This window comes from Merops nubicus, unplaced genomic scaffold (genome assembly GCF_000691845.1).
Source record: "Merops nubicus isolate BGI_N331 unplaced genomic scaffold, ASM69184v1 scaffold8244, whole genome shotgun sequence".
Taxonomy (NCBI): domain Eukaryota; kingdom Metazoa; phylum Chordata; class Aves; order Coraciiformes; family Meropidae; genus Merops; species Merops nubicus.
Window position 1 is genome coordinate 1 of NW_008604813.1, and position 25,424 is coordinate 25,424.

General features: G+C 40.6%; 1 protein-coding gene across 1 annotated transcript in view; it reads right to left on the reverse strand.

Moving 5' to 3' along the window:
* Window positions 1-1,405: 1,405 nt before the first annotated feature.
* The window catches only part of BMPR1B (bone morphogenetic protein receptor, type IB), a 25,418-nt gene continuing 1,399 nt past the window's right edge, over window positions 1,406-25,424 (reverse strand). The window contains exons 2-7 of the mRNA XM_008939134.1: window positions 15,905-16,007; window positions 14,867-14,969; window positions 8,626-8,722; window positions 7,700-7,838; window positions 2,167-2,359; window positions 1,406-1,718 (exon numbers count right to left, since the gene is read on the reverse strand). Coding sequence (XP_008937382.1) covers window positions 1,417-1,718; window positions 2,167-2,359; window positions 7,700-7,838; window positions 8,626-8,722; window positions 14,867-14,969; window positions 15,905-16,007 — 937 coding nt within the window. The 3' untranslated portion in view covers window positions 1,406-1,416. The remainder of the gene's footprint in view (window positions 1,719-2,166; window positions 2,360-7,699; window positions 7,839-8,625; window positions 8,723-14,866; window positions 14,970-15,904; window positions 16,008-25,424) is intronic.

Here is a 25,424-nt window from a genome sequence, read left to right on the forward strand (position 1 = left end):
CTATGATTCTATGATATGCTGGTGGCACTTCTGTATACCTCCAAGAATGTAACATAAATCCAGTGACCTGCAACATCTTGCAATATTTCAAATAAAATAAGAAATGCAGAGAACTTTACTAAACTCTTTGGCTTTGGCAGAGCTTTTCTACTTTCCAACTTTTTTTCAACTTTTCATCCACTTTTTTTCTGTTCCTGCTCAATGCCTGAGAAATGCTAAGGCAGGATTCAGTACAAAAAGAAGCCAAGTACGTAATGTAAATTCCATTCAGACTGTGACAAATAGATATTTCCCCTTCTTTTATAGCAACACTTGGTAGTCCCTAGTTCTTCGATGTTCATACCTAAGCAGTGTGCTGCTCTGTACTTGTCAGGCAAGGTACACCTTCAAAGGGTGAATTTCTTCCCTGAAAGATTTACAGCAAATAGTTTACTTCCAAGTTGTTGTTTTTTAAGCCCCTGTTCCTCAAAATAAAATACTCCTTTCTCATCTCCTAAAGAAAGGTCAGGTTCATAATGGAAAAGCCTCACTAAGAAATCGTGTAGATAAGTGATTACTGAGAAGAGCACATAAAATACTGCCTTTCCTTACACTTTGTATAATATCAGTTCAAGACCTGTACAGAATTCTTAAAACCTTTTTTGATGCTTCAAGGAGTGCACAGTTTCAAAGCTGACCTCTGAAACTGAAACCTTCAGTCTATGTCCACACTTCTGTGCACAGAAAACTCAGAGACTTCGTAAGACACATCTCCACCAGCAGGACCACTGCCAAGAGCTCAAGCTCCTTTTGAATGGGGCTGTCAGACAGCAATGACTCCCAGGAATGAGTAAGTCCTACTTGTCTGCTCTTTCCAAGTTGCTTAAACACACAGCCATTTTTTAAAAATCAAATTTAAAAGCCATTTCAAAAATCAAATCCATAGTTTGCCAATTTGATTTTTTGGAAATGAAACAAAAGGCAGCCCAAATGGGGTGCTTTTCAATAAATCCCCATCAGCAGTTTGTGCAAATGGTTAGTCTTATTCTATACAAGCCGTGAGTGAATTATCTTGGCATCAGAGAGGCTGAAAGCTTCAGTGACAAGTTTACTGACGTGACTTCAACCTGTCAGTGCTATATCCTTTTAGCACGTGGCAGCAATACTCAGGTTGCTACTGAGGGCAAAGTGATGAAAACTGAACCTCTATGAAAATACAACCGGTGTGCTCAATTTAAAAGCCATTATTTCTACAACTGCATTATGTGTTTATGAGACACCCTCACCCACACAGGTAGCCCCACCTCACATACAGGTGAGCACAGCATGAAAGGTATGCACAGACACTGCAGGTGCTTACCGACATGTGCACACTCAGTCAACAACTAAACCAGCATTTGCATCCCAATTACTTTTCCTCGCCCCTCTCACTTCTACTCACCTGATAAATTTAACAGCCAAGCCCAAATCTGCTATACAGCACGTGCCGTTCTTTTTCACCAGGATATTCTTACTTTTGAGGTCACGGTGGGCAATAGCGGGTTTGCCCTGAGTACTGAAGATCTCAGTGTGCAGGTGGCACAAGCCACTAACAGAGGAGTAAGCCAGTTTTAGCATGGCTTTTGTGTCCAAGGTAGTAGATTTTAAGTAATCATAAAGTGAGCCGTTCTCATGGTAGTCAGTGATGAGATACAACTGGGTCCAAGATCCTGTACCTTTAATGTCTGCAGCAATGAATCCTGAAAAGAAAAAAAGGATTTTCAAATTAATACTTCTCAGGGCTTTTTTTTGACTGCTCAAGACTCTGGACTCTCAGCCACTCCAATAGCTTTATTTAAACAAAATATTTAATTTCTTTCATCTCCATGAAAGTTCATTCCATGCAACCATGCCTCCTCACCTCTAGCCTTTAACATGTTTTCAGAAAGCCCAGATATGGAAATACAGGTGGCAGAAACAGATGTATGGTGTTTGGAGTAATAGCCCCCAAACCCCATTATTTTTTCACTTTTATTTATGTTTCATTAATCCTTGAAACATCTTTCTTTTGAAAATTGCTGGGTAGCTATTTGCAGAGTACAGCAGGTAACAGCGCATCAGAAAGGGCATCAGACAACAGCAAATACAAAAATGATTAAACTTAATAAACCTGTACACTATCAAATAATTCTCCTTAATTTGACTCACCAAGAATATTTTCATGCCTCATCAGGACGGTCTGGTAGATTTCTGTTTCTCTGAACCAGCTGGCCTCCTCCGTGGTAAAAAACACTTTCACGGCTACCTTTTCACCACGCCACTTTCCCATCCAGACTTCTCCGTAGCGACCTTTTCCAATCTGTTTTACCATCTGAATCTGTTTTGCGATGGTCCTTTGAACCTGGGAAATGCCAAGATGGGTGGTTACAACTTGCTCTGCAGGCATGTTCTGTATTCGCCTCCCTCCTGTGTCTCCTTCCCACAAAGCAGGCCTACTGGAAAGCCATATACTCAGCCATCCCAACACGGATTTCTGCAAAGCTCCACAGTGTGGATGCTCTCCATTTCCCCTGGGACAGAGTGCTGGTGAGGCCACTCCTGCCACTGTGAAGAAACCTTTCCATACATTCCCAAAATACACTGTGGCCACTCAAGAAAGTAAATCTCTGTGTGTAGGAAACATTTGGCTACTAACCTTGAAATTTTTATTTCCCTGTGGGATGTCACCACTTTATGGAATTTTTTTTGTGGCTGTTGTTGTTATTTTTGGGAAAGCTTTGGCAGAAAACAATCCTGGCCACCCCAACCCAACCCAAATAACAAAAAGGTAGGTAACACATTTTTCATTAAAGTGGGGATGTTTGTTACATACTCAACACAGTTGAGACTCAAAGCTAGGGCCCACAAGAGCCCAAAGCACAACAGTGCTCCAAAATTAGCAACATTACAGAGATAAGTTTCCTTGCAAATTCACATTCCTTGAAAATCATATAATAATTCAACAATAACTTCAAAAAATAGATTTGGTGTTAGGAACCTCAACCACTACTTACACAGTTAGAACCCATGTGCCTACGCTAATTTTAATAATGATGATTACACAGCAGTAAAAAGAAAGAAAGAGAGAGATATGGAAGCAGAGCTTTAATCTGCCCTTTCTAGTGCCCACACCAGCTTTGCCAGTGACTGTATTGTGAACGAATGCTAAAATCAATCCAATTCTGCAGCTGTAGCATAAGGTCAAGGTACTCAGCAGCAGCGCAGAGATACCCTTCGTAAGGATGGCAGATCCCACGTAGCAGATGGATTGATTCTACATTTAACAAGCTTTTATGACTACAAGAGATCTTGGACAAATGGAGACTAATACATTCTCACAGGATAAGTGCATGTCTGCAGATCACATATTTCTAAAAGTTCACGAATAAAAACTCAAGTAGATGTTGCAACACAACCCACTGGTGGTTATGGCTGACTCAGCCTCACCCTAGTATAACAGGAGATTAAAATGTCACCCATCTGTGCTTCAGAATTGCTAGTTCAATCCACAGAATCCATGATTCTGAGTTTGGTAGGATTTTACAAGATTTTATCCTTCAATGCAGTTTTTCACCTGACCCAACTGGCAAAATCTAGTCAAGTGCAAATATACAAGGTCTCCTGCTTTTGCCACCATCCCTATACAAATTTCAAGCAGTTTATTGCAGCAAGCGTGCATTGTCTGAATTTCTATGAAATCATATGCATTTAATGTAATCCCAAATATTTTTGAAATCTTGGCTAACAGAAATGATCAAAAACTTGATTTTAAAAATCACTTGCTGCCTTTGTCATCCCTGGGATAGCAGCCTGCAAGTGGAAACTACCAGCTTGGTAATGCAGAGCAGGACTGCCACAACCCCACTGCAGCATGAACATATGCCCAAGGATTAACTCAAAACCTATTAGGTAAAGCCTATTATAATTTATTTTCTAAATAAATTACTCATTTTCATATTAAACAATTTAAAGAAGAAAAACATACAGTCACATTTATGCAAAGCTATTTCAAGAGAGACAGATTTATTCTTCTGTGATTTAAACAAATTCTGTTTTTTCAGCCCTGCAATGTATTATTAGACTTCCAAGATGGTGGCTTCAGTGCCATTAATTTTGATTAACATCAGTGAAACCCAAGAACAAAGATTAGCCTTATTTTTTTAAGCTGATTTCTTCTCTTTTATACTCTCATATAGTGATTGAATGATAGTTATATTACATTGGAATTTTGCTGTAACATTTTGTAATATCATTTTAGCATTGTTGCTTTCTATTTTGCCCATTTTAAAAATGCATCCTGAACAATAATGCAGTTATATCAAATAACTTAATTTGCGTAAATATATGTAATGGCATCATAAAGTACATGGAATTACAATACTTAATGATGAAAAGTTCCTTATTAAATTACATTAAGAAAATGAAAAACACATTTCTGTTATAGGTTTTCAGGCGGCAGAATACTCTGTGAAGGGCCTTAACCTGGTTTCCTCTTGCTAGAACTGGTCAAATGATTTCCTATGAACAATTTATTTTATTTTAAGGAATTTAGCCTTTTCTTGAATCATAAATTGATTACGATTCCCAGAACAAATCAGTTAATCAAAATTGCTGGATAGACTGATTTCATAAGCATGCTGAATAATGTGTTCATGTGAATTATTTACACTGACTGGGGTTGGGGTTTTTTTTCTTTCTTTTCATATCTGTGTATTTTGCTGCTTGAGCTCTGTAAGCAACCAGGTAAGGTTACACAGGCCTTTGTTTCCTCTCCCTGACTGGGATCAATCCAGTTACCAACTATTTCTACTTTCCCCATTCTATTTTTCTGATATTCAGTCTAAATGTGTTCAGCTACTGCAGAAGAAAATTCAGACAAACCAACCTTTTGTAATTTCAATATTTTGAATAGAGAACTTGATACCTGGGCTGGATGAAGTCCTTTGAAAAGCAAAATTCATTGGAAGAGGAATTAGGAAAAAAATATGTGAAGAGGTAGAGACCAAACTGTAATTCAGCAAACCTTTCATACAGACCACTGAAAGAAACATCCCCAGCATCTAATCTCCTTCGCCGATTTTCCACGTGGATTCACGGGGACAACAGCTCCACCTACACTTCTTGCTCTGTCAAGGCCAATGAGGTTCTCCTTGCTTGCACAGATTTGATTGTGCACCCCAGTTTGTTGGCTCAAAGGCCTTTATTTACAACTTTTTTTTTTTTCCCTTGGTTTAAAATTTGATTGGCAGCATTTGACCTGCAACAAACTTTTCTGTCAGAGGTACGAACAGGTCAGAAGACAGAACCTTTGCTGAAAGTCAAACTATTGATAAAATCTTGGTTAATGCTTGGTTTTGGTATAATATTTGTACCCATTAGAATAAAATGTTCTGCATAGAAGGAAAACATCCCTGTTTAACATAAAGTGACATTTCATAATAAATTTGCAGCTTGCTTTCCTAACATAGTAACTTCAGATGTTTCAGGCTTTGCATAGGAAATAATACAGTTAAAACCAAACTCTTCCACAGTAAAGTCTAGAGCATTATTGCCAGGCAGTTTCTATGTACTTGCTTCAGGCATGGGCCCAGGGGTCTTAATCTGTGCATTTCTAGTGAGCCTGTAGCTGCCTGGGAAACAAAGCAAGCATCTATTGCTAAGCACAGGAATCATTACAGCTCTCATTTTTCTTCTGTTCCACAGAAAATTAATACTTAAAGGCAAAGTCTGGGAAATAAAAAATATGCATTTTCATAGGCAAAGAGAGAGGGGAAGAGAGTGCCTTCAGGAGGAACACCTGGCTCAGTGGCTGCAAAGTCTCCAGGCTTGAAAGAGGAGAAGGGACAACTGGCAGAAAACAGGACAGTTTCTGCTTCACAGAGCGCTGGCCCAGCTTTGAGAGCTACTGAGTGATGACCCAGTTGAGATGACACCTTGGCCATTACCGCAGTTAATTCGCAGAAGTTAGTTTTTCTGTCCGCTGCAAGTGTAGACCTAGGGACACCAGTAAGACCCTAGATCCCATCTTCAACCAGCCCACTGGGTTAGAAGAAGGCACAAAGCACTAGCAGTCACAAATAGCATTGCTCCAGCTCTTTTGTCTCAAGGGCATCCTGGGATGAAGTATCGAGCCATGCGCTGCTACGAGATGCCCCAGCACACCTGCTACCCACGTGGACTGCTGCAAACACGTCTGTCAGGTTAGAACAACCAAGCTCCTTGTGTTTGCTCTAAATTATTTTATTATTTCTGTCACTGTAACAGGTAGGAGCACAAAGCACAGACCAAGACCATGATGTGGCAGGGGTTACACCAAAAAAAAAAAAAAAAAAAAAAAAAAGGAAAAAAAAAAGGAAAAAAAAGAAAAAAAAAAAAAAAAAAAAAAAAAGAGAAAAAAAAAGGCAAGAACCCTTCACAACAAAATTAATTGGAAGCATTCATTAGGAATGGTCCTAACATGTAAGTGTGATTCCGCCCTTACCATGGCTGCTGGAGGGACAATGGTTTGGGACATGACAGAGTCTTCTCAAAGACAAAATGACAGAGTTTACCTCAGTAGAGAAAAATGACCATGGTTTTTCCATGCTCAGCACCAGTCATAGCACTCATTTGGCAGCTTGGCTTTTTTTTCTGAATAGTATCTTAATTGTCAGAAAATGGATTTTTAAAGAAGTCAACGCTTTATGTAAATGGGACTCTAAGCACTTCATACCTTCCAGAACAAATTGAGTGTGGTCAGATTTTTGCCAACCACTCACCCTGTTGCTTCATTTTAAGAAACTCTAAAATTTCCCATTTTATTTCTTTTTTTTAGGGTGTAGAAAAAAGATGTATGGGCAAAAACCAGATACATGGAACATAGTACTTGGAAACTGGACAAAATCTACAGTAATAGGATCACTAATAATATACAAACTAATAGGTTTGGGAGACAGGAGAGACGTATCATCCCTGAAAAATGAAAATGAAATCTAATTCATTTTCTCAAAGGCAATACATTAAATTAGTAACATGGATTTTTTTTTTTTTTTCAGTGCTAAAAAGTAACAATGATCCCCAGAAACAAAATCCCCTGGTGAACAGAACTTCTGCCTTTTCAGCAGGTAAGCTCAGGGGCTCAGTCATGCTACAATAAGTTCAGAAACAATCACAAACTCCATCCCTGTGCCCTTTAACCTTTGAGATGGCCACACTACAAGGGAAAAATAATTTGCTCTTGACTTCTGAATGCCAACTGGTGTCTACACATACAAAGGTTCCAGGCTTGATGAATTACAGTTCCCTTTACATAAAGGCAATGTGTCAGTGTTTGAAATGTTATGGTGTGTTGCACATAAAAAGCAAGAAAATAAGATCAGTAGGCCAGATGCTACCCAGTACACTGGGGTACATCCTGATGAATTTCTGTGATATCCCTTAGCCTGTACTTACCCTGTGGTACCTAAAATAAGACATGAGCTGAGGTTAAAAAAAAAAAGAAAAAACCAAACCCAAAACCTAAGTTTTTTTGGCTTAGTCTACATGAAAAAAAGTCTCCTGCTTCTAAAGCAGCTTTCTCCATCTTAATTCCTTCTCATCTCTGTGAGAGAAAAAGAAACCCCAAACAATACATATGAATATCATTTAGCATGTCTCATTTTGTCTTCTTCCTCTACTCATTTTTGCCTTTTAAGCTCGCACTAAAATAATGCAGCCTCCTTACCAGGAGAGGGAGCCCGGAGCCGCTCCCTGAGCTCTGGGACTGCTCGATCAAATCCTTCAGGGACTCTCCAGGAGGAATGTAGGTCTCATCCTGCTCCAGCCCGATGCTGTACCGGGGCCTCGTCTCTTGGCGCCTGTATCTGCCGTTTTACATGAAAGTGAAATTAACTCTGAATACAATAAACACGTGCAATGAATAATGCAAATCGTCCTTCACATTTGCTTCATTTATTGACTTACAGCTTCCTTTGCTTCCCTGAGGAATATGCTGGAGTCACTGCCCAGAATTTTCTATTTTATTTTTAGCAGCTGTTTTCAGCATCAAAACTCTAAGCATAAAACTCAAAACACCGTGCAATCTGGTGTAAATTTGCAAAGCAAGCACATGTTTTTCTTTCAGAAACTTAAATATGTTTAAAACATAGACCAAGTAAATAATTTTGACTGCAGTGAGTCTGTTAGGAGAACGAGTAGGTAAGGTCATGGGATTTGGGACTGTTTAAAAAATGTGACAAATTATTGAATGTATGTAGTTTATGATAACATTCTAGACATACTTACATTCCTGTATCTCACTCTTTTTTTATGATCAGTTCTTCACTGCATAAACACATTTACAAGCCTTAGGTTTATTTACACTACATAAAATTTGTCCTGGGGCTTTCTTAGACTCACTAATGAATACTCTGCACTTCTACCTGAATGACTTTTTCGGATGTTGGACAAAAGATGCTATATAAAATACAATGTACAGGTATACTTGTGACTAGCATGAATAAAATACACATTTTTCCTCATGATGAAATTACAGTTTCTCTTTTTTTTTTTACCCTAAAGGTCCACTTCATTTTTTTTCAAAATCCTAAGTCTAAGAAAGATGAATACTGGGAGGAACATTAACAAGCTGGTAAAGTATTCCTTATTTACCTGAAGTAGCAGAATATGATGATAAGCACCAGAAGTATACTGCAAACAGTCACGGAGATCAGCAGGGCCTTATGGTGAATGTTTCCTTCAGCAAAATCTGGGGTTAAAAACAAGGAAGGTGGAAAATTTGGCAAGGGATGTGGCATAAAGTCAGTATGAAAAGGCACACATGCCTTAAAAAGTGCAGCTAGCACAAGTTCATTTCCCTCATTTTGTACTGAAGTCCTATGCAAGATACTCCTGGATTCCCCAGGCATTTTGTGTGCTTCCTCTTTGACCCTCACTGACCAGGGCAGGACCAGCACCACCACAAGCCTGCTTGAATTTTCAGCCCTCACTCAGGCAAAGCATTGCCTTGGTTCGTAATTCCCTGTTTGGCTCTGAATGAAAAACCTATTAAGACCCGTAGCACCGTGTCTTAACCTAAGTGATCAGCCAGGACACACAAAAATTACTGCCTCTATCTTAAATCACTCTTACTAAGTAGTGTCCTATAGAGCAGTTAATATAACAAAGTGAAGACACAGCAGACCATCCGACCTCCAAAGGGGCAGGCCACTAGAGACCTTGAAGGTATATTTCCATCACTGCAGAATAATCTCTCTCAGATCCTGTGTTTTAAACACCTGAGCAGAAACTTTCTCCTCCATTCTCTCAATAGCAGACCTGCGTGCCATCAAGTCCTTCCATGCTAGTGGGCAACGCTATCTCTCCAGCAGCTAGTCTGTAAAACACTTTGAAAATTAAATGTGTCAAATAACTTGCAGAAAACGCTGTTATGTAAAAACTATTAAAATGTTTTGGTCAATCTTCGCATGGAGGCTCATGTTCTCTTAAAGAATACCATTAATCTCTGAATGTGTGTTCTCAACTCAGGCAAGCAAGTCTGACATTCATTCAAGCTCCTCTGCTGAATAAAACAAGACACCAAGCACTACTCTTCTTTAACCTTCCCCACCCCTCAAAGTCTCAAAATTATGGTATTTCAGCTTGCAGATACACACACTGCCCTCCCAAAGTTGTTATCTGGTGTAATGCAAATGAGGACTATGTTTTCTGAAGCTCTCCCAGCCTCCCTGTCTCGCATCATGCAAGCTAATGCCCAACACGTTGTACACCACAAGAAATCCATCCCTATCGACTCATCCTGGAACAGCACTATTACATTTCAGATTTACAAGGGTAATGAGACAAGGAGATTCCTAAGGGACTCTTGGTTTACTATTCAGGCTCTTCTATTTTAAAGATCCAGTTTCTCATCCTGTTCTTGCCCCCCAACTATTTCTTTCCTTCTCCTTTCCCCTGCAAACAGAGATGACGAACCAAGGCACCTTTTGATCACAGTGGTCATGTTTTAACCTGCCATTACCTGCTCTGGGAGCATCAGCAATGTAAACATTTGAGACATGGCCAATGCCTTTGAAAGGGGACACTGACGTGACGTCTATCAGGAAAACACTGGAGCCCATCGTTCTCCCTGCTGCAGCAGACTTCTACCTGGCCTGCCACTCCAAGGGGGCTGTGAGCCGAATCCGAGAGCCCACCAGGGAATCCGGATGTCTGCTGCAGAGGCAATGGCTGCTCAGCAGGGCTAAGGGCTCTAGTTCTTGCTTTGTAAGCAGCCTGTGTCAGCCAGCCACCTCCCTCTAAAATGTGTGGTTTGTACCCTTTTAAGATGTTGCAGCCCGTCAGCCAAAGAGAGCATAAACGGAGCACTCAGGCCATAGAGTGGGATTTTATACTTGGGAGGAACTTTGATATCTGTCTGCAGCAAGAATTGTCCCACTTCACAGAATAAACCACAATAGAAGTTGAGCTTTTATGCTTAGCAATACTGGATGTTGATGTCAGATGCAAAAGGAGCAATTCAGACCTTTCTCACACTTGTGTATGCCAGAGATCAAAGCCATGGAAGTTTGCACATTTACATAGACACCACATGTTGTCCTACCAGAACTTGTAAAGCACCCACAGCTCATGCTGCCTGTGTGTGTCCGCATACATGTGTATGGGAGAGTGATGATAAAGATGCTGAAATCTTAAACAAATTCTGACGATTTTAAATGATCCAAAATCTCTTCTCAATGTTTCTCATGGTCTCCTCCCATTCAGAAGTGTGAACAAACACAGTTTGATTTTCCGAGAGGCCCCCGAAGGCATTTTGGAAGTGCTGTGTAACTCTCAAATGAACTTGATACTCCAAGACTGCCAAATATTCTGGTAGCCAAATGCAATTCTGTAAAGCAAGTGCAAAAAAAACTATGCAAGACATAAAAGAACTTGTCTTGATCTCTGCAGGGAGCAGTGGATGCAGACTGCAGCAGCAATGCTTACGCTCTTGCAGTAGGTAATGTTCCCCATGCTGGCAGTGTCAGCTAACAGAGCTTTAGCAGGAGTTCACTATGAACAGCACGGGCATGCAACTGGTTCTCACAGGAGAAGAGAATAACTTCCATATGTCTTTATATTTATTTGGCTGCGTAGGATGAGAGGCAATACTGACGATAAGTGAGCTATTGTCTCACCTTTCAAACACTTCCTGCATTTTCAAAGCATTTTGGCAGAATTTCATTTGCTTGCTCACTTGAGGACTTCATAAACTCTCTGGCACGTGGACAACACAAGATTAAAAGCATGCCCCCATTCTTACACCAGCAATGTCTGTTCTGATGAACTGAGCCAGGCTGGTGCTGCTGGAGGCCAACTCTTTTCTCCTGCAGCCCATCCTGTTTCCCACAGAGCAGCAGGACAAATCTCCCTTTTCCTGCATCATTTTTGGCATCTCCACGACTAAGCAGAGGGATGGGGCAGCTCCGCTGTGGGTTGCTCAGTCACTGGCTTGTGTGCACCGTGGTGAAGACTGCAGTGGGAATCAGCTGGTGTCAGTTTGTGTGAAGGAGATATTCTGTCCTTCAAGAAGTCCAGTGCTGTGCTTTTTTTGTGTTATGTTACTTGGCAACTGCAACATGCCAAGCAGCAGTGTTATGAGTATAACCAGTAGCTTCCACGGAGGCAGCACTGAGTGATTATCAGGAGCATGGCGGAGGGAGCACAAAACAAACACATGGTAGGTTTAGGAAGCTTCTTCACATACCTTGGCTGGCTGATAATAGCAAAGTCCAGCAAACACCATAAACAGTTTTGTGTTGTACAAAAACAGTGGTGCGTGCTGGTGTCAGCGATGAGCAGCACAGAAAGGCAGACAGCAACAAAAGCAAAGTCTTCGGTGATACCGAGCGGGATCAGCTATTTTCCCATGGTTTCCCCCTCCTCCACCACTCACTCCCCTCATTCTGCCAACTGAGGACTGTGCTGAGGATTGCACTGAAAATGCCACCCAGCAGGTTCAAGGGAGAAGTCAGCATATCAAAAGGAGAGGAGGTTCTCCTCCCTCCCCAGGTCCCTCCAGTTCACAATGTTACAGTCATCCAAGTAAAAACTGCAGTGAAATCTGAGGAGTGGAGACTGTGTGCACACATCAAACCCCATCACTCCTCCAATCATTCCCTTGCCCATTCATCACTAGCTCTACAGGCAGGGAGCCAGACACGGTGGCACCACCACTTCTGCTTATATAGGCTCTAAATCAGTAAAGACATATTTCTCCTTTTGACTGGTCTCAGCCTGTGCTTTCACTGGGATTTCCAGGAATATCTTTTATTGTTTAAAGCAGAGGTGTTGTATCAGACCCAATTATGACTCTCATTTCCTTAATAAGACAGATGGACAGCTGGGACAAGGACTTCATGGTTTCTCTGGGATACTTTATCCTGCTAGTTCTGCCTCAACGTGAGCTCAAGACTTGGGTTTAGCTGTTGTTTCTTCCATCGTGCTTAACAAATCTTGCTTTGACCAGGGTTAGCTCTTCCAGCTCCCACTTTCATGTATGTGGGGAAGGGTAGTGTAAACCCCACTTTCCAGCACACGCCAGGTCTGGAAAAGTACTTTGAGAACACAAGTTGCTTGCCTTTGTAGATGTTACCTTGGTGCATAGGTTCATTTGCAGTTCAACAGCGTCTGACCTGCAGCTGGACACTCTCCCTAGACTCCATTTCCCATGAGACATGACCTCAAACATAAGTTCATCAGAAGCCAAATTTTTGTTTGTTTTTTAAATGCTGAGGAACATACGTATTTTTCATGGAATTCTGGAGGTCAAAAGGTTGTTCCTAGAAGCTTGTTTTTAAGTTAATCTTCTTTTTCTCTGTTCTTACAGTTTATGTTAAATTTGATATACATTTCTAACAGTACTCAGTCAATCACAGCCTAACCTAAATGTTTCCAACAGAAACAATGTTTACAGCCACATTACTGGGTACTGGTAGTAGCATGTATTTGTACCTAGTTGCAGTGAGGATCTACAGTTCAAACTATGGCTTTTCTCTGAGCTTTCATACTAGGATACAGCAATGACAAATTACTACAGGCCTGGCACCAAGAATGATGTATTTACTTAGGCTTTAATAAAGGTGCTGACTTCAGCCCTGTCCAGCCACATTTAATGAAGCAGCTCCTGAAATGTATCTTCACAACATACTATCAGGATGCCGCTAGCGTGAGAGCTTATTTCAAACAAATCTTCAGAATACGTTGTGTGAATAAATTGCCTTTTGTTTGTCATTCTAAAACAGACAACTTTGCAACACAGAGCAGGCAGAATCCTGTTCCAACTCTATGAAATTTTTCTTTAAAAAAATATTCTGCTGTTTAATGGGTCTGCCACCATGGTGTCCAAGTGATGCTTTATTTACCCCATATGCACACAGAGCAAAGCCAACATCGATCCAAACAACTTCTGCCACTACTAAGAGCTTGTTTTATTGCTTTCTATATAAGCAGCAGATAGTATTGCCAAATAACTAAAATCTTAATAAGGCAGATGTCTAGTGTTAGGCATTGGTTCAGTATTTTTAAGTAGTTTTTATGTAGAATAAACTCAGTCAGCAGCAAGAAGGAATCATGGTAGTGTTTTTCAAACTGAAATTGTATTTATTGATATACTAAGTAAGTGTGAACAAATATTGACTTCCTTTTGGAGCTTCTCTCTCTGTCCAAAGAACTTTTTTAAAATTAAAAACCCAATGAAGTAGTACATAACTCTTACATTAGAAGTCAGAAATTTACGAGGTTTCGCTGACTTAATGGCTTGCTAGTAAGCAGTGAAATATTTACATACTACTCTCCACAGACCTGATTCTGCAGCCCATCTGTGCAGAATTTCATAGGCGTGAAGGGAACAGCTTACGTGAGTGAAGGCTTCCTCTGAGCATGCATTTGTGCAAGCATCTTTGTGTAATTAAGAGTGCATCTGCACACTGATCTGGATTTTCAACTTGGAACACCACGATTACAGATTATCCTGAAACTTTGAGCTGACTTTCACAGACTAAACTCCATGCTGACCACACCAAACCTTGGCCATTGCTGCCAATGCCAAGGGTTTATCATGGAATAATTTACACTTACTTAGGAACGCATTTTTACAAAAGGTATTCTGTGACATCTAGCCAAAGGAGTTTTACTGACTTTCAGAAAGTGATGTTTAAACAAGCAAACAAAAAAGCTAAAGCCTTGCCCCAGAGTCTAAATTAATACACATCTATTTGTTCTCAAATAAATTAAAAAAAAAGTACAAATAAAAAATCAGTGCATGAGTTCTTACCCCCTATTCTATTTTCAGCTATATGTTTCAGGTAGAAAATTCACAGCAGTGACTAGTTATAGTCCTAGTACTGGATTATCCAGTCTTTTAAATAGTAAAGTTTAATGGACTTCAGTCAGCTGGAACTGACTGATTAACCACTGGAGACATGGTCCTAGATGTGTGTGGAGTTATGAACAACAGTAATACATGTTGCAGGGACTAGAAAGGGGATTCAATTTTATTATCAGGCTAAAAACATACAAAGCAAGAGGCATCCTCTGCCACAACTAACTTAAGACTTTGGGATGATCACTGATAGCCAGCAGGTCAGAGCTCAGACAATTTCATGTGACTCTAATGTATTTAGTGCTCACTGCATCTATGCAATAGGAGTAGCAGCAAATACCAGCAACCACAGGTCAAAGCAAAGCTCCCCACACTACCTATGGGAATTCAGCAACACTATCTAATGCAGCTTAGTTCTCTAATCAGATGCAGTTGGAAGAGAATCCTTTGGGTTTGTCTTTGTTTACTCCTAGGGCTCAAAGAGCAACAGCAGGAAAAGATCAGTTTGGGACTGGATTGAATTCCCCTTACCTCGATTTTTCAGTGGTGGCAGTGTAGGGTGAAGGTGTTTGTTACAGTAATCTTGTCCTGTACAACATTCAATAGATCTTCTTTGGTGTGGAATAGGAGTGTCCTGCAATGAACAATTTGATAGAAAGCAAAGTAATTATCTGTGTTATTAAATATATGCCATCATTCTGGCACCTCAGAGAAATGTTTGTTGGTTTGACTGCAGGCCATTACAGATTTCTAGGATGTAGGGAGTAAGGAATTCTGCTACCGAGCACACCCAGCAACATTTCATCTAGATAATTAGGAGATTAATTCACCCCTAACATATTTCTCTTGATGCTCTAGTGCTGCACAAGGGACTGATTGACTCTAATGGTGCAAGACGGAACTGTGAAAGTCACATCCATCCATCAGAATTATATTACAAAAATAAGTTAACGTGGGCATTCAAAACAGTTTAGCCAGAATAATATGGGAATTGCTGGGGGGGCTAATTTAGCAGCTGCTTCTGCTTGCATGGGAAGATGGGTAAAACACCTTCCATGGACTTTGATGGTTAGACTGTTCCTACACTCATGTAAAATCATTTAAGGCTAATACTAGGAAAGGCAAACACTTTAGAGCGAGCCAAGTTGCTCCACTGTCCATACCCCTTCCACTCTTGCAGTGAGATCTGCTCTCCAAGAGGTGAACCCTGTACTTGAAATTTCTGACACCAGAAATCCAAAACTAAAGTGAAATTGCATGTAAGACATAAAGATCCTAACTAACTTTAGCTACCATGGAGACTTCAGGAATTAAAATTTAAACTTCCTCCAAGCGGGAATGATACTAGCAACAGCAGTGCCAAAATCAAAAACTTAACTTATTGTTAGAGGCAGCTATAATACCACCATTTAGGGATATAAATGCACTCCCCTGAGCAATCAATGTGGAGCAACTATCTGCCAAATGAACAGAAGTAAAAAACATGGACACAGTAATGTCTGTTGACTGCACTTCAATTGAAAGCTATCAAAAAGCCAAGCAACACTATGGCAGCAAATGCTTTCTTACCCGACACTGGAAGTCTGAGCCCTCTAATCCAAGACATCCCTTGGTGACTAAATGTCCACCAGACTCATCTTCTTCTATTATGGTGAAGCAGTAGCCATCAGTGCTGAGGATTTGAAAGGATGAATCAGGAAAAGGCTCTGAAGTGAAAAATGTGCTGCTGAATACAGTATTAAACTTTGTTCCTTGCAAGGTAAGGCAGGCTAGAAGACTCAGGCACCCAATCTCTTGCAGTGCAGTCCAACAGCACACAGCACTGTGGACCAGCTCTTGCACACACAAAGGAGGCTCTGCCTTGGACTTGACACGCCTACCTTTCCAACATTTCACAGCTATAAGTGTCACTAACAAGCATCTCAACCCTCTGCCTATTGTCATGAGCATGTTTGACTTTGGAGACCTATACAAATGCAGACATCAACACTACAGCAGGTCTGCCTTGTGCTTTGGAACAAGGCATGGGTATTTGCACCACAGCGAAGACCTGCAGAAAGAAACATTTTTGACGTAAAATATTATCAAAAGTGATTTGTGATTCCTGTATTAACCATATTACAAGCTGCAACACTCTTGTGTACGAGTCCTTGAGTTATCATCAACACTCTTCATAACTGTTTACTTGGGTTATAAGCCTAAAGTGATCCATAATGCTTCCATTTACAAGAATGTGCACCACGGAGGGCAAGTATACTAACAGATGCCTAGATGGTGCTGGTGATAAATGTCCTTCCTTGATGAAGGTCAAATGTCTGAATGCTGTGGTAAGAGAAGGAGGAGGGCACAGAAAGGGTGGCTGCATTTTACTGAGGCTGCTGTACATTAATTTCTCAGAACTCTGAGGGAGATACGTATTGTGTGTAAGAAACACAAATTGATTGATTTGCAGGAAGACGATTCAAAAACAAAGAAAAACCTCTTCAATATAAGACATTTAAGTCACATAAAAATAAAGTATTCTGTTATTTCCTCAGGAAAATAACACTGGTTATTACATGCAATGAGTATTTTTCAGAGACGAGAAACAAACTCGGTTAAATCAAGGAAATAAAAAGAAAAAAAGATTAGAAAATTTAAACACAGCAGAATTTCGGTGATTTGCTCCTTACTTGAATGAAAGGAAAGCCTGAGCAACAACAGGAAAGGCAATGAAGATGTAGGAAACGAGAGGCACAGTTACACATAGAAGGGAGAAACACAATTTGTAAGTATTAGCTACATGACAGAGATATGCTGGATAGGATCATGTCAAACATTTGCTGTGGCATATTTTTGTATTAGTGGTGCAGGGTCTAGCCACAGTAAGCTTATTACTTCTAATAATAATCTATCATGGGTTATTGACTTCTGGATTTGAAAAGTAGCCAGCTGCATGTTACAAATGACCTTCTCAGAGAAGCGAGCAATGACTTCTACCCTTCTTTGACACTGTGCATATGAGTAAGGCAAAGAAGACAGCAACGCTTCTGGGCAACAACCACCTTGATTTCATTGCTTGAGCTTAAAAAATAGGAACAATAGGATTGCCAAGAAGAGAGACTGTAAGGAATCCATCAGAGAAGAATATTATATTAGATTAGATTTTATTTGTTTGCATGGTGCCTTTGATTCAAAGTAATGAGTAAGTTTAACCCAGGGGACAGAGCAACGAAACAATAAATCGTAATCAAGTAAAACACAAAAATGAACTCCAGAGCTAACAGTCCCCAGCAAAAACCAAAATGCTCAGTTCACCAAAGGAAAGCAAGGGAAGGAAAAGCCAAATTGTTTGCAAAAGGGAAAAAAAGAAGCAGGAAAGTCAGCAGTTTTGTTTCTTTTTTTTTTTTCTCTGACCTGCCATGGGACTCTGATTCTTAGCTTATTTCTGAAAATTAAATTCAGGCTCCTCAAATACTTTAGTCCATCTGAAAATTTTACTCCAGATTTAAAAAGACAAACAAAACTAGATTGGACAGAGTAAAATGAGAAAATTATAAAGTCAAACAGTAAGGATAAAACACGGTCTTTACAGACAATGGTAATGAAGGAAAAGTGTGAGGCAATTAAAAATAGCAATGCTGAGCAGAATAAACATAGGTATCACTAATGTTTATTCTCTACCTCTAAGGAAAAAAAAAAAAAAAAACAAACAAAACCCACCTGAAACTACAAAATAAAACCAAAATATTTTCATGCAATGTAAGAACTTGTTATCTTATTGACAGTTTCTCAGGTGTTTGGGTGAGAGGTAAGAAGTGACTCTTTTGAAAAGAACAAACAATCTCTTACCTGCTTCCCCCCTCCCACCCCTGACCTCTTCTTCTCTTGGTTCACAGGATGTCAGATTGACCACACACTGCAAGTAAAGGGCAGGACATACCACTGCTCTGTTATTGATTACCCTACCTCCTATCTGCCTATGGTAGAAATGACACTGTTCTTAGTATTATAACAGGTCAGAAATAAGTCTGATAAGCCTGCACCATCTCCAATTCCATGTTTATTTTGGAGACTGCACAAATAGAAACATATGAACATGGCTGATATGTGCAAAGCAATACGAAAAACCTGTTCTCTACTTCCTAGCAAAAATTTATGGTATAGAATCATTATTTTCTTAAATGCTGTAATTTGAAACCTGTTTAATTTGAATCTGTGAATGGTGTGTAAAAAAAGAACTCAATCTGATGTTACTGAATAGTTCCAGGAACGTATCCAAAAACCTTCTGCACTAAACCATCATCTTATTAGAGTATGGTGCAGGAGAGTGATTAAATACATTTTAGATGTGATCACTAATAAGCACGGATTGGGTATGCCACATATTTGTGAAAAGTGAACTTTTACTGCCAAGTCAAATGCCAGGGAAATAAAAGGGAGTTAACAGCAGAAACACTGACAGACACTGATGTAGAAGGTTCTGACACAAGTACAGATTACCAGAGGTGATCTTACCCAAGACCTTTACTAAATGTCAGAAGAGAAGAACAGAGGCCAACAGCTTTGCAGTCACTCACACAAATATCCTCATTAGCCACCAGCCATTTGTCCCAGAAGATGTCATACCTCAGCTACCAAAACTTGCCTGCTTAAGTTTTCCTGTCCTGCTCTGTATGTGTGTGACAGGGCCAGGAACAGCAATATAATCTGGAAAAGCAATGTCTTTCCCTCATTCAGTGCCCATCACAAACAGATATGGATTAAATAACTCGATTAAAAGATACCTTATATTTAATTTGCAATTAAGTCTGAAAGCGTGTTATTATTTTTGCCCACTCCTTTGTACTCCCAGTTTTGACATCAGAAAGAGCCTAAGCACCTTTTCAGTTCCATCCAAAATAACATGACAAGTTTCTGCACTGCTTTCAAAAATGGCCAATAAACGTTAGATTAGATGATGTATTAAACTTCTGGGAAGCTCACAGTCTTCTGTAAAGAGTGGCTGAAATAATCTAATTTGAAAATTGGCTGACTCCAAATTTGCATCTAATTTACATATTTGTCACATCCTTCACTTAAGGAAGATGATCAAGGCCAAACTTAGCAAAACACTGTCTTTGGACACTATCCATAAAATAAAGAGTCACTGTAAATATATTCAACACAAGCTAATTTTTCAGAAAATAAAGTAGCAGCTGTGCATGAGGGAAGTAACATGAGACCAAGAGTGAAGACCTTCATACAGTTGTTGAGCCAGATGCATCTCTGTATGTTTGCACAGCTACTCTGAAGGCAAGGAGAGACATACAAGGGAAACAAAGCAAAGAAGGTGGCTCACAGCAGGCCACAGTTTCTGGCCACCCTAGCCTCCAAGATGGTGATGCTGGTCCTACTATGCTGTGTATGGTACCTTGAGGTTCTCTGAGTGTTCAATGTTGACCCTACAGGCAAAGAGAAAGGAGAGCACCCAACACACCCGTGCAGAGCATCTTTCCATATACTGTATATAGTTCTAAGTATTTTCTTTATACTACCTGCCTATACTATTCTCCCAGGACTGAGACATGATCCGGCCTACCAAATGTGTCTTGCATTGTTCTACTAAATCACAGAGCAGATCAAACAGTTTCCCCTGCCATATGGGGTCACAATGCAGAAAACAAGCTCTTGTGCCAATTTTTGAAGGAGAGCCCTAGAAAATGTCTGGGTTTCATGCTCAGTATATGAGATCTGACAGGTCTAGAGACCTAATAGCACAACTTTGGGTATGGCAATAGCATTAACCATGGGTACCTCTACATTTTCACCAGGGCTCTCTAGCACCTTTCACTTATTGTGCAAAATCCATCTCAGTAGATGTAAGAACTATCAAGAAGCAAACAGTCAGAATAAAACTACACATTTTCCTCTTTTCCTTTTCCCTTTTCCTTTTATCCCTTTCCTTTGCCTCCAAAATTTAAACACAGACCAAATGTTTTCTTTTACTTGACCTTAAGATTACACTGCAGTTGAACTCATATGATGTAGCTTCTTTAACGTTAGAACAGACTTACATGGATATTTACTGGTTTCTATTTTTTTTTTTGGTGTAAGTAAATCCAATATACAAGGGAAGTCTTAGGTATTCCAGCAGTTTCTGCACAGTAACATCAAAATATGTCCCCACACTAAAAAACTACCTGAAAGTAATGCAACAGGTCTCAATACAGGCAAACTGGACCTGCAGCTGGACTATTTAGCTTAAGATTTATATTAAAAGCCTACTGGGTAAGCCCTGAATGGAACTAAGAACAAGGAATTTCTGGGGCACAGTTGAAAAGTGTGGGAGGGGAGTTTGTGCTTCTGTTTAAATACAAAGGAACGTGCTGAGCCACGTGAGACCAACAGCCCTCACACCATAGGTGAGCAAAGACTAGAGCTTACAAGAATTTCTCTCTGTTGATCTTTGTTTTCTTGTTTTAATCCTCAAAGGGGACTTAACTGCCTCTGGTACCACCCTGTACGAAAGACTATATTAAAAAATAAAAAGAAATATTAAAAAAAAAGGAAAGGCTAGCTTGTAAGATCTCACCATAGGTCCTTTATCAGGAAATGTTTAATTTTACCCTAGAAATTAAAGTTGTTTAAAAGAAAAGTTATCTGAACACAGCACTTTGGTCCACTGTTGAAGTCTTCTTCCTTCTCCATAGCAAATTACAAAGAAAATTGAATCCTGTCATCTGAAGAACAGGAGAATTAAAATAATATCACTCAAGTGAATTATCACCTCTGGTAACACTGAAAAAGCAACTTAATTATTTTATTGCTTTAGATAACCAAAGTTACCTCAAGACACAGAGGGGCAGAAACATAATCAAGACCAGTAGGCAACACATAAGAAATTGAACACTATCAGCCCAATCTTTAAAACTGTCAGCATTTATTTGTGAATGGAAAATAGAGTACAACAAGGCACTAATCAGCCTCTGCTTTTACTGCAATTCCATTACAGTCAAAGCCAATTAAATCTAACACTACTTTTTAAAATATGCAATTAATTATGACTAGACACAACTGCCCATGCTTTCACTTTGTACACCCAAAACTTGACATGGAACAGTAAAACAAGGTCCTGGTTGTCTTCAAAGCCGCTTTGAGCTTCTTTACAAAAGTGTTTCATGAATTACACAGATGTTCAGAAAGAAGAATAAAGTTTCCACGTGCTGCAGGTGAACACACTTTTCACATGCCAAGGACTGTGAACCTTCTGCAAAGTTCTTAATTGTTGGTGTCCTGAGCACACTAATGAGCTTCAATTGCCTGGAGTAGCCCCACCTGGGCCCCCCTCACCTATACACACACCCTGCCTGGGGGCTCCATTTGAGCTCTGGTCTGAGCATCACACACCCCTCTGAGTGATGGTATAGGGGTGCCTGTCTCCAGCCCCATTGCCTGCCTGGATCCAGATGACTACTAGCCTTGCGAAGGGCTACCGAGGGAGCCATCTCTGCCTGTCATGTTCAGGTACCACTGAGGAAATTGGGATCCTGGTGGGTAGGTATATGGCTGGCCCCAGCATCACCCGCAGCTCCTGGCTTGGCCCCTGTTCACTGCTTCCTGACACTGACCCTCTGTGGATGAGATGACCCTGTAATGGGTTTTCTAAAAATTGTCATGCTTCTGTATTGCCCCATTTTTTAAAGCACACTCCAACCAGAGCTACTGCTTTTTTGTTGATACAGAAAGTAATCTGCATTTCAGGCTGCAGTGTTATCCTTAGCTCCCTGAAGTGTATTGGACTTAAGCTGCGGAAGTCGAAAGAAAGGGAAATTCTGTATAGGAACACAGCAGGCTGTCAGAGGATTTGATACAGATGTGGTTAAAGAACATCGACTTTTAAATTTCTAAAAATACTATCAGGGAGAGGACTTTAAATGGCCACCAGATGTCCTCATTTTTATATAAACATTCAGACTACTGCTATTGCAGGCAGATCTACACTTTAATGGATAAATACCTTGTGGTACCTGACCAAAATCAGGGGGGATGGCAGACTACTTTTTATGAGAAATTTTTCATGGTGAATGCAATAGAACTAGCTATTTTATTCTGAGATTTTCTTTTAATTTAAACACAGCTGGAAATGCTTTCCCACTGAACTTTCAGAGCACTCTTTGCTCCTGGGCACACAACAGGCTTTCATGCTTCACTGAGAGCCCTGGTAAGGACAATGCCTCATGTCCAGAGCCCAGGCCCTGGCTATGGATGTGCTCAGTGAATTTCTTGGGTGTCAGGGCTTTGCCAGGCCCCGTATGTGCTGGCTTGTCCCTGGAGGGCTGGCAGATCCAAGCACTGCACATCCAAGCACAACCCAAAGCTTAACAGACTGCTAGAAGTCACGAGGCTTGATTTTTTTTTAATATAAAATGCAAAAAGCTTTTAGTGGCTACATCTGAGGGAAGCAGATAATTAATGCAATAACTTTTAATCTAGAGCAGTTCATTTATTCTTCAAACAAACAGTGTGATCGATACTGCTTGAACTTCAGTGAGGGGAAACTTCCTTTATAGTGAGACTCAATGAGAATTCCTGAGTGCTTTAAAACTGTGCCAACACTCATTCAGGCTCGGATGAAATATGAAAGTTACTGCCTGACTAGTAGGATGATCCCAAATCACAGGACAAACAACCCCCGCTAACTTGGTCAGTCTTGGTCCTATCTTTTGAAAAGTGGTCTCATCCCACCCAGCTAACTAGAGACCTAATAACTACTCTTTCCTAACAGTAGATGTAGGAATCTTTTTTCTCTGTAATGTGTAATTTCACTTTCATCTGTAATCCCAGCTATCTTGTAGGGAATTTAACAAGCAAATTGTTACTGGCTAACAGATAAGGGAGAACCTTATCTCCATGCCTTACTACAGCTCTCATCCCAAGGTAGGGGAAGCCATAGCAACGATCACAATCCTGAAAATTAGTATTTCTGACAAGCCATGAAGGCACAGTATTTAATTTTTTTTGTTGTTGTTGTTTTATAATGCTTCAAACTCTTTGTGAATTTTTTCCTGACGCTGTTGCTCATTTGGCAAGTGACAAGGTGGATACTGCTCAGGTGACAGCACAGGATAGGAAAGAGGAATAACTCTAATGCAAGTCTTCTGATTGTTTCCATTTTCCGGGGTGGAGGGGGGAAGTGATTAACATTTCATAGGCAAATTCCAGTTTGGAGTAATTTTTTTAAAAAAAAAACAATTTGTCACTCAAGTAGAGCATTCATGCCTGAAATTTGTGAAGATTATGAAGGCAAAAGGGGTTCTACTTTTGTAGTTCATTATCACTTAACTGCCTGTCCTTGGGCATTAAAGTCTAAAATCAAGTTTGGTATTTGACACTATAAGGGGGACCCTGAAGAGAGTTTATTTAAAGTATTGCAGTGCGGGGAAAAAGCAGAAATCCATTTTACTAGGATATTTCTTCATTGTTCCTGGTCAGATGAAAAATGCCTAATGTCGATGCCTAGGAAGCAAAAGCAGGCCTACCCAGCTGTGGTATAAACCTTGTTTAATGGTTCCCTGGATCCCTTTGTGCTTCCTAATTCATGGATTTAAAAGGCATCTGCAACTCCCCTGTTATTGCATGAGACAGCACGTGTGAGAGCAGTGACTCCTGCTCGGCAGGAAGAGGAAACAGCTGATCCATGCTGCAGGGATCTGTGAACTGATATCAGGGTGGGGTTTACAGCTTTTTAAACTGACTGCCATGTGAGAGCAGTTAGGTCTAACTTCTGGCTGGCACATGGATTTGAGGGAAAAGGATACAAAGGGGAAATAGCATTTAACAGCTGTCATCGAAACTTTGACGCCGTTCAGTGTGAAACTGCAGGCTGAGCAGAGCTAAGCCAGGCTGCAAAGCAACACTCAAAGTTCCAACACAGCAATCAGTATCTTCAGCAACCTCAGGCTTTCCACACCTATCTTTTTAATGCACTGCCTTGAAGAGCTGACACAGTGTTAGACTGTCTCACCTCAAGCAGCACTGCACACCTGACTGGCATGTCCAGCTGGGCTCACATCTATGCCTGCTTTGATGCTTCTCCCATTCCCAATACTCCACGAGGCTACAGCTGATGGTGAATATCTACAGTATCCCACCTGCTCAAAATAATCAGGTAAGTTTAAATTCTCCATGTGGCACGTGAAGAGTTCAGCCCCACTTTGCTGCAGTTAAAGCAAACTGTACATGCACCTCAAGCCATGACAGTTGTTTGATCCATACCCTCATTCAACAGCAACAGTGTGTGTCCATCAAGAGCTGCTTTTGGGTGGGGGAATAGCAACTTGGTTCCACCACAGGTACTCTGTCATCTCTGCTGCTTCAGGTATTGTCAGCTCAACGCAGACCAAGGCTGACCCTTCAAGGGGACTCTGTACAGCTGGACATGCCTCTCCCCCAGGGAGACAGAAGGATCTGAAGAAGCAGAATCCAACCTAAATGAGAAGTCTGTAGTATTCTAAACAGAATCAGATAGAAGACTATACCTATTGTAAGAAAATACTCAACACTTCACCTAAAAATAGGATCACTTTCCTTTTAGAAGCTTTTTCCTTTTTTTCTCCTCCTAAAAGACATGCTAAGGCACATGGAGGACAGGGAAATAAATCAGGAGTGTCAGCGCGGCTTTACCAGGGGCAAGTCCTGCCTGAGCAATCTGGTGGCTTTCTATAGGGAAGCAACTGCACTGGTGGACAAGGGAAGAGCTGTGGACATCATCTATCTTGACTTTGCTAAGGCCTTTGACACTGTCCCCCATAGCATCCTCCTTTCTAAGTTGGAGAGATATGGGTTCGATGGGTGGACTGTTCAGTGGATAAGAAACTGGCTGGACAGCCACACCCAGAGAGTGGTGGTCAATGGCTTGACAACTAGCTGGGCACAAGTGAAAAGTGGTGACCCTCAAGGGGCTGTGCTGGGACCAGTGTTGTTTAACATCTTCATCAATGACACAGACAGTGGCATCAAGTGCACCCTCAGCAAGTTTCCTTATGATACTAAGCTGGGTGGTGCAGTTGACATGCCAGAGGGAAGGGAGGCCATCCAGAGGGACCTGGACAGGCTGGAGAGGTGGGCT